This window comes from Macaca nemestrina, chromosome 20 (genome assembly GCF_043159975.1).
Source record: "Macaca nemestrina isolate mMacNem1 chromosome 20, mMacNem.hap1, whole genome shotgun sequence".
Lineage (NCBI taxonomy): Eukaryota > Metazoa > Chordata > Mammalia > Primates > Cercopithecidae > Macaca > Macaca nemestrina.
In genome coordinates this window covers 17,966,679-17,979,171 of record NC_092144.1, presented here as the reverse complement: position 1 = coordinate 17,979,171, position 12,493 = coordinate 17,966,679, and the positions used below count along the sequence as shown (strand labels likewise).

Genomic DNA, 12,493 nt, shown 5'->3' with positions numbered 1-12,493 from the left:
GCACTCCAGCCTGGGTGACAGAGCGAGGCTCCATCTCAAAAAGAAAAACAAAAACAAAAAAAACACAACAAAAAACGCCAGGGTGAAAGTCCTGGTCACACTTCCTGCTGCCTCTGCACCCCTGAGCCAAAGCCCAGCCCCCTGCCAACTCCTCTGCAAGGCTGGAAAAGGCTGAGGCGGGGGAGAGGAGCCCCCAGACACGCGGAGGACACACGAGGAATCTGTGACCAATCAAACCCAAGCCGCACAAGCTCAGTGCTGGGCCGGCTCCATCTCTTCACCATAACATTTTTATTAAATAAAGGCAAATATTAGGAGACGACGTCTGCTAAGATAGGAGGTTAATTCTCTACATGGTGAGTGGGTCACAGAGACAAGACATCAATCGTCTGTTAGCAGCGAGAGAGACACTTCAAGTTGCCCCGAGAGTACAAATCCCATCTATGAGACAGCAGTGCTGGCTTCTTAAAAAAAAAAAAAAAAAAAAAAAAAAAAAAAGTAAAACCAATCAAAAAGAAAAGGTTTAGAGGTTCACACATTGAAACAAATGTGGCCAGAGATGCCACAGAGCCCTTGAAGGGAAAGGCCTCACTGCCGGCTCGGTAGCAATGTTGACCCAAAAACAGGGCAGGTTGGGGAGTGGTGGGGTGTGAAGGGGTGGAAAGGAGGGAGGAGAATAAAGACACCCCACCAGACCTGCGGGAAGCAACACTGTGGGATTCTGAAGTTAGCGTCCCCCTCCAGTTGTGGGAAGGAGACCGCCCAGCCAACAGGGCAAATGTAGAGGGCCAGGATGTCTCAACCAGTTAAGGCCCCACAAGATGCCTAGTGCCAAATGGAAGGTCCAAGGCCCGTAAAGATCGTTTCTAGGAGTTGATATGGTTTTTCCTCTGGAAAGCAGATGAAGACAGAAACTGAGGCATGACCAGGGCCTCCCCTCAGCAGCTTGGAATGGGGGAAGGAGGGTACCCCAGGGGAGGCAGACACGTGCCCTCATCCTCCACCCTCTCCAAACCAGGGGCTTCCAAGCTGCCTCTCACTGCTCCTGGAGGTCCGTGTGTTATGGAGGTTTCTGGTGAGTTTATTTTAAAAACACGCGCGCAGGAGACTTGGAAGGAGGATGAGTCACATACCACTGACTTTGGGTTCAATGTTGATGAGCTCACATCTGAATGCCTGAAACTGTGGGGCTGGGAGGCGGCAGAGAAGTGAGATGGAGCTGCACAGGGACCCCCTGGAGACCTGAGATTCCACCCGCCAGCCCGCGGGGACTCAGGGGTGGGGGGCAGGCGAGGAAACCACCCCGGGGACAAATTTGCTACCACCACGTCTGACGCTTTGCGGGCAGGCTCCCTCGGGTGGACTTAGAGCCAGGATCTGCTTTGGGAAGGAGGGAGGGACCCCTGGGAGGGGGGCCTAACAACGCAGCAGGCCCCTCAAGGGCAGCCCGGGCGAAGGGGGGGCACTGGGGTTCTCAGGCAGACGTGCACTCGCCAAGCCCCACTTGGAGGCAACATGCGGTCAGGCCAGGGTCCCAGGGGTCTTGGGGGCTACCTCCTGGTCCCGGCCCGGGGCAGCAGGACAGGGGCACAGGCTATGCCCGCGAAGGACTCCGGGAAGTGCAGGTCCCGCTCCCACTCGTCGGTGTCCGTGTTGTACACCTGTACGATGCCCGTGACGTTGTTGAGCCGCCAGTTGTAGCCCCCTACGATGTAGATCTTCCTCTCCAGCAGGCAGCAACCGGCCTCTGACTGGCCAGCCCGCATGGGGCTGACGCTGGTCCACTGGTCCGTCTCCGGCACGTAGTACTCCACAGCCAGCACGTCGAAGCAGCGGTCCACGTGGTCCATGCGGCCCCCAAGGGCATAGATGCGGCCGCCGGCGCCCACCATGGCGTGCAGCACGCGGGGCTCGCTCATGGGAGCCTTGAACTCCCACTGGTCAGCCACGGGGTCGTAGCAGTGCAGGGCCTTCTTGTCCTCCACCGAGATCCCGTAGCCACCCGAGATGTAGAGGCGGCCCCCTGAGGCGGCCCCAGCGTGGCCCCAGGTACGGCGCTTCAGCGAGCAGGCGTAGCCCCACTCGTTGCGCCGGGGGCAGTACCGCTCCACGGAGGCCAGGCTGCCGGCGCGGTTGCGGCCGCCAGTGGCGTACACCATGCCGCACAGCACGTTCAGCTGGAACTGGATGCGGCTCTCCTGCATGGCCTGCAGGCGCAGCCAGCGGTTCAGGTGGGGGTCATAGCGGTAGCAGGCGTCCACTGCGCCCTCGCCGCTGCGGTACTGCAGGTGCTGGCCCCCGGCCACGTACACGAAATTGTCCAGCACAGCCACGCACGTGTGGCTGCAGCCTACCTCCATCTCCGTGAGCTCGCGGAAGTGGCGTGCGCCTGGCTCAGGCAGCTGGTAGACCTTGCTGCTGACCGAGCGGTCGCTGTCGGTGTAGGGTGTGCCACCGAAGGTGACCAGCGAGGGCACATCCGAGCGCACGGCGGTGCGTGGAGACTGCATCTCGTGCTGCCGGAAGGGCAGCACCTGGTAGTTGAAGGCCTCCAGCAGGTACTGGCGGCACAGCACGTCCTCCACCATGATGTCCAGCGTCTGCACGCTGTCCACCAGCTCAGACGACTGCATGAGCGGGAAGCGGATGTGGCAGAGCACATGGCTAGCGCGCGGCCGACGGGCCGGGTCATGCTGCAGCCAGCGGACGGCCGCGCGAAACAGGTCGATCTCGGCGCAGCTTTGCAGCCGGTTGCTCTGCAGGAAGAAGACCAGGCGCTCCAGCGGCAGGCGCAGGAAGTCCTCCTCCTCGGCGATCTGCAGGAAGTGCCGGAAGGTGAAGGCATCCACTGACTCCCGCAGCGAGGCCAGACTGAAGGTGGTGGCCATCTGGCCAATGTTGAGGCAGGTCTCCACGCTCATGGCCGCCTTCAGGAACTCCTCGCACAGCTCCACCACAGGCAGCATCTGTAAGAACACAGCCGCGCCCAGCACGTCCTGCACACAGTCCAGGTCCAGGGTCACCTCGGCACTGTAGGCGAAGTCGATGATGTGCCGCAGGCCACGGGCTGACACGCCCTTCAGCTCGATGACATCCTGGCTTGCCTCCCGCATGCCGCCGGTGAACATGGCCCTGGAGGGCAGAAACACAGTGTGTGGCTCACAGTGGCTGAGGGGCGTTATGGCCAGCCAGGAATGATCTGGCCTGGGGAACAGTGGCCCCAGGACACAGAATGCAGGGCACAGCCAGCAAGAGGAAAGTAGGCGGACTGCTCATTAAAAACATGCAAAGGGGCCAGGCGCCGTGACTCAAGCCTGTAATCCCAGCACTTTGGGAGGCCGAGGCGGGTGAATCATGAGGTGAGGAGATCGAGATCATCCTGGCTAACAAGGTGAAACCCCATCTCTACCAAAAATACAAAAAATTAGCCAGGCGTGGTGGCAGGCACCTATAGTCCCAGCTACTCCCGAGGCTGAGACAGGAGAATGGTGTGAACCCAGGAGGCGGAGCTTGCAGTGAGCCTAGATCAGGGCACTGTACTCCAGCCTGGGAGACAGAGCAAGAGTCAGTCTCAAAAACAAAAACAAAAACAAAAACAAAAACAAAAACATGCAAAGGCCGGGCGCAGTGGCTCATGCCTGTAATCCTAGCACTTTGGGAGGCCGAGGTGGGTGGATCATCTGATGTCAGGAGTTCAAGACCAGCTTGGCCAACAGGGTGAAACCTTGTTTCTACTAAAAATACAAAAAATTGGCCGGGCGCGGTGGCTCAAGCCTGTAATCCCAGCACTTTGGGAGGCCGAGATGGGCGGATCACGAGGTCAGGAGATCGAAACCATCCTGGCTAACACGGTGAAACCCCGTCTCTATTAAGAAATACAAAAAACTAGCCGGGCGAGGTGGCGGGCGCCTGTAGTCCCAGCTACTCGGGAGGCTGAGGCCGGAGAATGGCGTGAACCCGGGAGGCGGAGCTTGCAGTGAGCTGAGATCCGGCCACTGCACTCCAGCCTGGGCGACAGAGCAAGACTCCGTCTCAAAAAAAAAAAAAAAAAAAGGCCGGGCACGGTGGCTCAAGCCTGTAATCCCAGCACTTTGGGAGGCCGAGGCGGGCGGATCACAAGGTCAGGAGATCGAGACCACAGTGAAACCCCGTCTCTACTAAAAATACAAAAAATTAGCCGGGCGCGGTGGCGGGCGCCTGTAGTCCTAGCTACTCAGGAGGCTGAGGCAGGAGAATGGCGTGAACCCAGGAGGCGGAGCTTGCAGTGAGCCGAGATCGCGCCACTGCACTCCAGCCTGGGCAACAGCGTGAGACTCCGTCTCAAAAAAAAAAAAATACAAAAAATACAAAAAATTAGCCAGGCATGGTGGTGGGCACCTATAAACCCAGCTACTTGGGAGGCTGAGGCAGGAGAATTGTGTGAACCCAGAAGGCGGAGGTTGCAGTGAGCTGAGATCATGCCTCTGCACTCCAGCCTGGGCGACAAGAGCAAAACTCTGTCTCAAACAAACAAAACATGAAAAAAAAAAAAAAAAGGTTTTGAATCCCACCCAAGCCATGCATCTTCCTATAAACAGCAACTCCCTGCTTGGCCCCTCTGCAGGGAGCCCTGCCCCTGCCCCTTCATGACTAGTTCGTGACTCTCGTGTTGGAGCTGCAGGAGCAGTGGCCCAGGTCAGCCTCAACCACAATGTGCCTAGCAGGGAGGCAGTTGGAAGGGCCAGGTATGGCAGTGCAGGATGAGAACACACCCTGTGGCTCTGGGGACAGATGTGCAGCCCCACCTGACACCTGAGCTCAGGAGCTGCAAGGCCAGTGCTCTGGAGGTGCCGTGCACCACAGTTCAGCCCTCACCTGCTCACTGACCTAAGCAGGCAGCTCTGACATGCCCAGCCCGAGTCTCAACAACCATCATGTGAAGAGGGGAAGGTAATGAGGGTCCCCAGGAATGGATCCCCCACCAGGAGGCTGTGCTGGGGTGACTGCTGTCTCCAGAGACAGGCTCAGGTGGTTGGGGAAGTGCCTCCCACCCAACAGCTATGTCCCCAGCCTCCACTGAGACCCAGCTCCGCCTTTGTACTGCTCTGGGAGGCAGAACATGAGAGGGGGAGGTGACACAGGCCCCCGTGAGGGAGGGCAGTGGGGAGGCACAGGGCTCGAGGTCACAGTTCCCCTACAGCGTTTAGGGTGTTCCCCAGCAGAAGAGGGGAGAGCATCCCAGCTCCAGGGGAACGGGTGGTTCCTTCCAGTGGGTGCACTGGCATGGCATAGCAACTCTCACTCCAGTCGGTGCACCTCCCCTGATGGCTGTCTGAGGAGGACGGAACATCCCTTGTGCATTTTGACCCACAGAGGACTGTCCCCTAGTCTTGTGCCTCATGTGAGCCAGGTTCAGGGCTACAGGGGCAAAGACACTACCAGGGCGCTGTCTCTGGGCTGCCCACTGACATCTGCCCAACGAGCCGCTCTTCAGCATCTCTGAGCGGGCCAGGAGCAGGAACTACACTGCCAGCAATCCAGACCCTGCCCCACTTGTCCCCATGGGTCCCCGCTGGCCCTTGGGCATGATATGATGAAGGCAGAGGCGGTCGCGGGCGACAGGAGGGAGCTTTGCCTTTTAAGGTCTCGCTGGCTGTAGTGCCAGCACAGGGGAGCCTTTAAAGGGCATGGCTGGCTGGGCTGGCCCACCCGTCCCCAAATCCAGAATAAAAATAGAAGCGGCGCCCCAGTTGGCTCGGCTGCTGCGGCCCCCACAACAGCCTCATTGAGCCCATGGGGCAGGCGGCCCAGGCCTCGGGGAACGTGCGGCTGAGTGGCACACCTGGGCTGGGGCCTGGGAACCGCCCCAGGGCGGCCCAGCTCTCTCTGGCAGGGTCACTGCCTGGCAGGAAGGAGGCTCACCTGCTGGTCACCCAGGGAGGGAGATCACCCAGCCCTGCAACAGCCCCCAGCTGGTGAGGAAGATGCACCCCCCGCCCCACAGCCCCGTTCTGTGGTGCTCTCACTTCTGGCCCGGCCATGGCACAGGGACAGACAGACCCTCATGCCTGCCATGGCCTCTTCTGTCACATGGGGGAAGTGTCCACAGCTCAGGGCGACAGGCAGGAGAACTCATTCGGGCCTCAGACACAGCCTGGGACACAGCGTTGGCAGACACAGGGTCCCTGCGGCCCTTGATGCCCCTCCAGTCCCTCAGCTGTCCTGCTCCAGGTGTCCTGAGGGGATGCCCTGAGGGTAGGGGCTTGTGCCCGTTTCACTCTCTCATCCCTGCTGGATCCCAAGGCCTAGAATAGTGCCTGGCATACAGCAGGCATCAAGTACAGACAGATCAGGCCAGGCGCGGTGACTCACGCCTGTAATTCCAGCACTTTGGGAGGCCGAGGCGGGCGGATCATGAGGTCAGGAGATCGAGACCATCCTGGCGAACATGGTGAAACCCCGTCTTTACTAAAAATACAAAAAAATTAGCCAGGCGTGGTGGCGGGCGCCTGTAGTCCCAGCTACTCGGGAGGCTGAGGCAAGAGAATGGCGTGAACCCAGGAGGTGGAGCTTGCAGTGAGCCGAGATTGCATCACTGCACTCCACCCTGGGCAACAGAGCGAGACTATGTCTCGAAAAAAAAAAAAAAGAAAGTGGGTGCCATCTGCCCTGTCCCTGTCCCCACAGGCAGCTACCCCTTCCAGCTGTCCAGGGCCAGCGCTTACCTGAAGTAGTCGCTGCAGGCGGCCAGGACAACCTTGTGTGCAGGAAAGGCCTCTCTGTTGATGGTCAGCACAACATCGAGGAGCTGGCCCTGGGCGCGGAGGGTGGCCAGGCCCTGCAGGAGGCTGGTGCTGTGGCTGGGCGCCGAGAAGGTGCATTTGTGGGCCCCGTTCTTGTCCGCCGTGCTGTGGGGAGAGCAGAGGTGGGGACACAGCCCAAAGGTTCACACACACACTACGACCTTGAACACAACACTCAGTGCAAGAAGCCAGACACAAAAGGCCGCACTGCGTATGACTCCACCGACGCAAAATGCCCAGAACAGGCAAATCGGCAGAGACAGGAAGCAGATGGTGCCACCAAGGGCTGGGGGAGGGGAGGGGCGAGTGACTACTGATGGGGTGGGGTCTCCTTTTGGAGGGATGAGAATGTTCTGGAACTAGATAGAGGCGGTGTTTGCACACCACTGTGAATCTACTAAATGCCACTGAATTGTCCACTTTAAGACAGTTTTATGCCATGTGAATTTCACTCCAATAAAAAAACCAAAGGACACATGGGAGCCTTCTTGAGTCCCCTGCAAGCCCCGCCACAGCCCCTCGCAATCCAGAGTATACGAGCCCTCTGTGGTCCAGCCCCTACTGCCCCTGCTGCCCCCTTGTCCCCTCTTCTCCAGCCCCACCAACCCTTTGCAATTTCATTTGGGAAAACTGTTGAACGGATCAATGAATGAATAGCTTAGGAGCCATTAACGCACCACTTCTTCCTCAGAACACAACAGGGGGTGGACCCTGGTGCCACCTCCAGGGTCAGTTCCCTCCAAGACCCTCACCCCCACCGGGCTGAGGCACCCTGCTGTGTCCTCGTGGCCTCTGCCCTCTGGAATTTGCTCTCCCATTCCTGGGACCCACGCCTGCCCGTAAGCGAGGGCCAGGAATGCGGGCACTGATCTTTCCAAGAAAGCGGGAGGAGACGGAAGGCTCCTTGGCCCCACTGCCAGCCAGCCCCAAAACCACAGTGGGCATTAAAGAGCCAAGGTCAAACACAGGGTGCGCAGTGGGCAGTCAGTCAACATAGCAGCTGCCACCAGAGGGCTCTGACCTCCCCCTCAGGCCACCCTTCCAGAGACCCTTGGGAAAGGGTGGGTGACCAAGACAAATTGCTGGGGAGAGGGGCTGAAGGGCCAGGCGCTGACCACAGGCCTGCAAGGCACTGCAGGCAGAGAAGTTGCCCAAGCCCTATCCCTGCCTGCAAGGCGCTCCATGTCCTAGAAGGTGGGGACACAGCACGGAGGACCCAGTGTGGGGCCTGTGCTCAGTGGAAAGCCTTTGAGTCCCTGGGGAGGCAGGACATATGCTACTCAGAGCCCAATGCCACGGTCATCTGGGCTGGCCAGGAATGCTGTGGTGCCAGGGGTGCGGTGTTTGCCACGGAGGGTGGGGGTGCAGCCTTCTGAAAGCTGACGAGGGCAGGGAAGGAAAGGGGTCCAAATGCATCCTGAGACTCTGGCTTGTCCCCGTGGCTTTTCCCCTGCCAAGTGGAGGGGACACTCACCTTTACTCCTCCCTTCTCCCCTCCCCACACATCCGCCCCAATCGCACTTAACCAGGCTGCTGCGGTGAGCCAAGCCTCGGCTCTTTTTTCCCTAGACCCATGACAGATCCACAGTTCCGAGGCTTGTGAGGAACATGTCGCAGGCTCATGGGCTGCCCTCCCCTGTCCAGCCCCCCCAACAGGGGTCCAGCACCTGCCTGGACATCTCCAGGGGCAGGGTCTTGTTGCTTCCCATGAATGCCACGCCCTCTCACCGACACCCCGCGAGAGGTGTCCAGGCTGCCTGGGGCCAAAGCCGCATCCTGCATGTGCCTCTGAGTACCCTCAAGGTGACCACGTCTCTCCTTGTCCCCAGCTTGCCTCACTGGCTTTGCCAACTCCTCTTCCCTGCCCATGCGTGCAGGGATGCAGCGTGAATGAGATAAAGTAGGCCCCGTCCTCATGGGCATGTGGTCCAGGCAACGGGAACCAAAAGAGGTCAGATCACCCAGAATCAGCTTCATGTTGCAGCTGTGGCAAGGGTTGTGCCATTGGGCTCCAGGTGACTCCTGCGGTCTTTCTGTGGACACTTTTGTCTCCCAGAAGTATGCATGGGCCTTGCCAGCCTTTGCCATTTTGCTTTTGTTCTGGATTTTTCTTAAACGTTCAAGGAGATTTTGGGGGAGGGATGGGAGGACTTCTTGTGCCTCCTCTAAAGCCCTTGGAGGCAGGTGTGCATGTGCACATTTTCATCAGAGGAAACGCATCACACTGGGGCAAGTTCATCATGGGGCCACTCAGTCCTTAGGAGCATATTTACCATGCTCCTCCATATATAAAGAGCATCAAGAAATCAATACAAATGAGCCAGGCATGCTGGCGTGAGCCTGTGGTCCCAGCTACTTGGGAGGCTGAGGTGGGAGGATCACTTGAGCTCAGGAGGTGGAGGCTGCAGTGAGCCATGTTTGTGCCACTGCACTCCAGCCTGGGCGACAGAGTGAGATCGAAAGATTCACAAAGAATGTGGGCTGATGGTTCCCAGGAAAGCAAGCAGAGCTGGCCGGAAGGATGTAAGAGTCAGCCTCGCTTGCAGTCAGGGAAGCACACTCGTGGGAGGTTTATGAAGCAAGGTGACCCCCGGGAAGGCAGCTGGGTAGACCCAGCAATACTCTAAAGGTTCATGTCCCTTACCCAACAACTCCATTTCTGAAACTTACCCAAATACAGTCTCTAGGGGCCACGGATGAGAAATAAGCTAACCACCCTTAGAGGAGATATGCAGAATCACAGCACCTTCCAAGAGAGGGCTGCCCTATAGCTGGGTGAGGAGGCCAACGCATCCTGGGAAGATGTCGCATCCCGGGGATGACGTCAAGGCTGCAGGAGGAAGGAAGAGGCAGAGTGCACACAGTGGGATGCTATTTGGGCTCAAAGTGCCAAACATATGCATCTGCCCATGAGTGCACAGAACATACCTGGAGAACTGAGAAGCTGGACAGAGAGAACCTCCCTCTGGGGAGGAGAGGGGCCGCTGCCCTGCCCCCTGCTGTTCTGATGACTGAGGAACAGGAAACCAGGGAGGTGGGCCGGTGTTCCAAGCATGGGATCTCTGGGTTCCCCAGCAAGCGGAGAGGGTGCCCAGAACCCAGAGGGCAAGATCAGTTCAGCTGGCTGGCAGGGCATCTCAGAGCAGACATCAGGGGCCAGCAGCCTGGGCCAAGCCAGCTCTGGGTAGTGGGAACTCAGCAGTCACTCAACCACCCAGGCCTCAGCTACAAAGCAGGGGCAAATGACCATCCAGCTCCCTAGCCCCGGGGCCACTGGAGGATGAGATGAGCAAACGCAGAGCCCTGGGACCCAGGCTGCCACCAGCACGTGACGACTACACACTCGGAGAATTTGGATGCTCCCATCTGGAAGTTAGGACACCCCAGGCCCAGAAAGCAGGGTGAGGCCCATTCACTGCTGGTTACAGGGCGCAGGGCCCACACTGGACCAAAGAGGGGAGGAAGCAGCTTGTCCTCCCCAGGCCTCCTCCTCGTGCCCTGGTGATGCCTGACGCGTTCCACATGGCTGTTTCCTTCCTCTCATCTTAGGGATGGGACAACTGTCCCTGAGGCCCCTGACGTCATCCTCACTGCCGCCCCTATGAAGCCAAACCCACCCCGCTGCAGGCCCTCCTGGGGAACTCAGGGAGGGAGGAGGCCAGTAGGGGCAGGAGTCCCCCAGCCTGGACAGAGAAGCGAGACGCAGCCTGGGCGGAGGTGGGCAGGCGGAGGAGGAGGGAGGGCTGGGGCCAGGGCTGATGACTAAGGTCCTCTCCAGCCGGCCACTGGGAGGAGGGGAAGGACCCATTACTCAGGCCGGTCCAGACAGGGGGCGGCCGGCACGACGGGGCCACAGGCCCCCAGGAAGGCGGTGGCCCTGAGCTGGTCCGAGTCTCCAGACGGCCACTCAAGTCACGGTCACCCGCACGTGAGTCATCGGAGCCAATGCGTCAGCAGCCCCGGCCAGGGCCGTCTCAAGAGGCCATTGCTGCCCGCCCTGGCTGCACCCTCTGCCCGAATCTGGCCTCTGAGTGGCCACACGCCCCCGCTACAGGCCTGGCCCAGGCTGGGGGCCATTCTGACACCCGCTTGCCGCTGTATCCCCTGAGCAATGTCATCGGGCACCCTAGCCAGGCCCAGGCCTGTGCTGGACCCGAGGACACGCCCAGGTCTGCCCTGGCGACACCACCCCTGCTTCTCTCAGATGTCCCGGTGCAGGGGTGTGCTGGGGCTGACGTCCATGGACCCCGGGTAGGGTAAACTCCCCCAGGTGGACCGCCTGTTATGGGATTCCCGAGATCTCCAAGGGTTGCCCAGGGACCACGTGCTTGCTACTGACACACTCTGTGGAGGCTCCTTCCCTCCCCACACTGGTCCTCCGTGGGGCCCTCGAACCCTTGCCTGAGAGTCTGCTCTGGGGGAACCCAGCCTGAGGCAGGATGGCCACACGGGGGAGGTCACAGGAAGCTCAGAGTTGCAGGGGCTGCGGCCAGGCGCCCTAGTGATGAAGCCTCGTGGGAGGATTAGGAGCAGGGGGAGGTGGGGGCTGCCTCGGGAGCCAACAGTGAGGGGCACGCACCTGTCAGAGCAGGCGCCCCTCCTCTGGCCCCGGGCTGGCCTCATCTCCATGGTCGGCTTCCCAATACACGAGGAGCGATCCAAAGCCCCAGAACGGTTCTTTTCATTGGAATGTCCAGAAAAGAAAAAAAAAGGCAAGAACAAGAAAGAATTTCATGGAAACATTTCTTTGGGGTTTTGTAAAATCCTTTCCCACCCCCACGCGGAGCCCAGTGCTTGGGCCAGAACGGAGCCTGCCGGCATTGCCCCTGACAGGCGGTTCTGACGCGCATAGTCCCTCACTTCCCCTCAATGAGGAGAGCACTTCCACTTTCAAAGCCAATTTTGGTTTTATTGTCCATGTGGCTCGAAGGAGCGCAGCAGCGCAGCACAGCTGGTTGGCTCCCACCCCGGCCGATGCGATGCCGCCCCAGGGTCCCGGTGCATGGGTGGGGAAGAGTCTGTACTTCAGGGGACAGCAGGGGACATCAGGGCCAGCTGAGAAGCCACTGCCCACTCTCTAGCCTCTCTCCCAGCCAGTCCCAGGTCGGCAACTGGACCAAGACCATCCTGAGAGCTTTGTCTGAGATCCAGCAAGAGAGGGAAACAGAGGCTCGGAGAGAGAGTGGCAGAGACTTAGAGAGAGGGGACAGAGATCCAGAGGGGAACTGGGACCCAGAGAAAGAAAACCAGAACCCGGAGAGAAGGGGACAGAGACCCAGAGAGAGAAATAGATTCAGAGATAAAGGGACAGAGACTTAGAGGGTACGGAGACCCAGAGGGGAACAGGGACCCAGAGAAAGGTAGACAGACAGAGACCCAGAGAGAGGGGGACAGGGACCCAGAGACAGGGAGACAGACAGAGACCCACAGAGAGGGGGACAGAGACCCAGAGAGAGGGAGAGGGAGAGACAGAGGCCCAACAAGAGGAGGAGAAAGAGACCCAGAGAGAGAGGAAGACAGAGACCTAGAGACAGGGAGACAGGGAGAAAGAGACCCAGAGAGAGGAAGAGGGAGAGAGAGACCCAGAGAGAGGGAGGGGGAGAGAGAGACCCAGAGAGAGGGAGGGGGAGAGAGAGACCCAGAGAAAGGGGGAGGGAGAGAGAGGGAGAGGGAGAGAGAGACCCAGAGAGAGGGAGACAGAGACAGGGAGA

At 59.4% G+C, this 12,493-nt stretch overlaps 1 protein-coding gene across 7 annotated transcripts in view; it reads right to left on the bottom strand.

Moving 5' to 3' along the window:
- Positions 1 to 272: 272 nt before the first annotated feature.
- The window catches only part of LOC105485808 (kelch like family member 26), a 34,974-nt gene continuing 22,753 nt past the window's right edge, over positions 273 to 12,493 (bottom strand). For 3 of the 7 annotated variants that reach the window (XM_071087551.1, XM_071087552.1, XM_071087553.1), the window contains exons 2-5: positions 11,362 to 11,459; positions 6,705 to 6,887; positions 1,555 to 3,132; positions 273 to 464 (exon numbers count right to left, since the gene is read on the bottom strand). In XM_071087551.1, coding sequence (XP_070943652.1) covers positions 413 to 464; positions 1,555 to 3,132; positions 6,705 to 6,887; positions 11,362 to 11,411 — 1,863 coding nt within the window. In that variant the 5' untranslated portion in view covers positions 11,412 to 11,459 and the 3' untranslated portion in view covers positions 273 to 412. The other 4 variants (XM_071087554.1, XM_071087550.1, XM_024795159.2 and 1 more) reach the window with 4 other exon arrangements.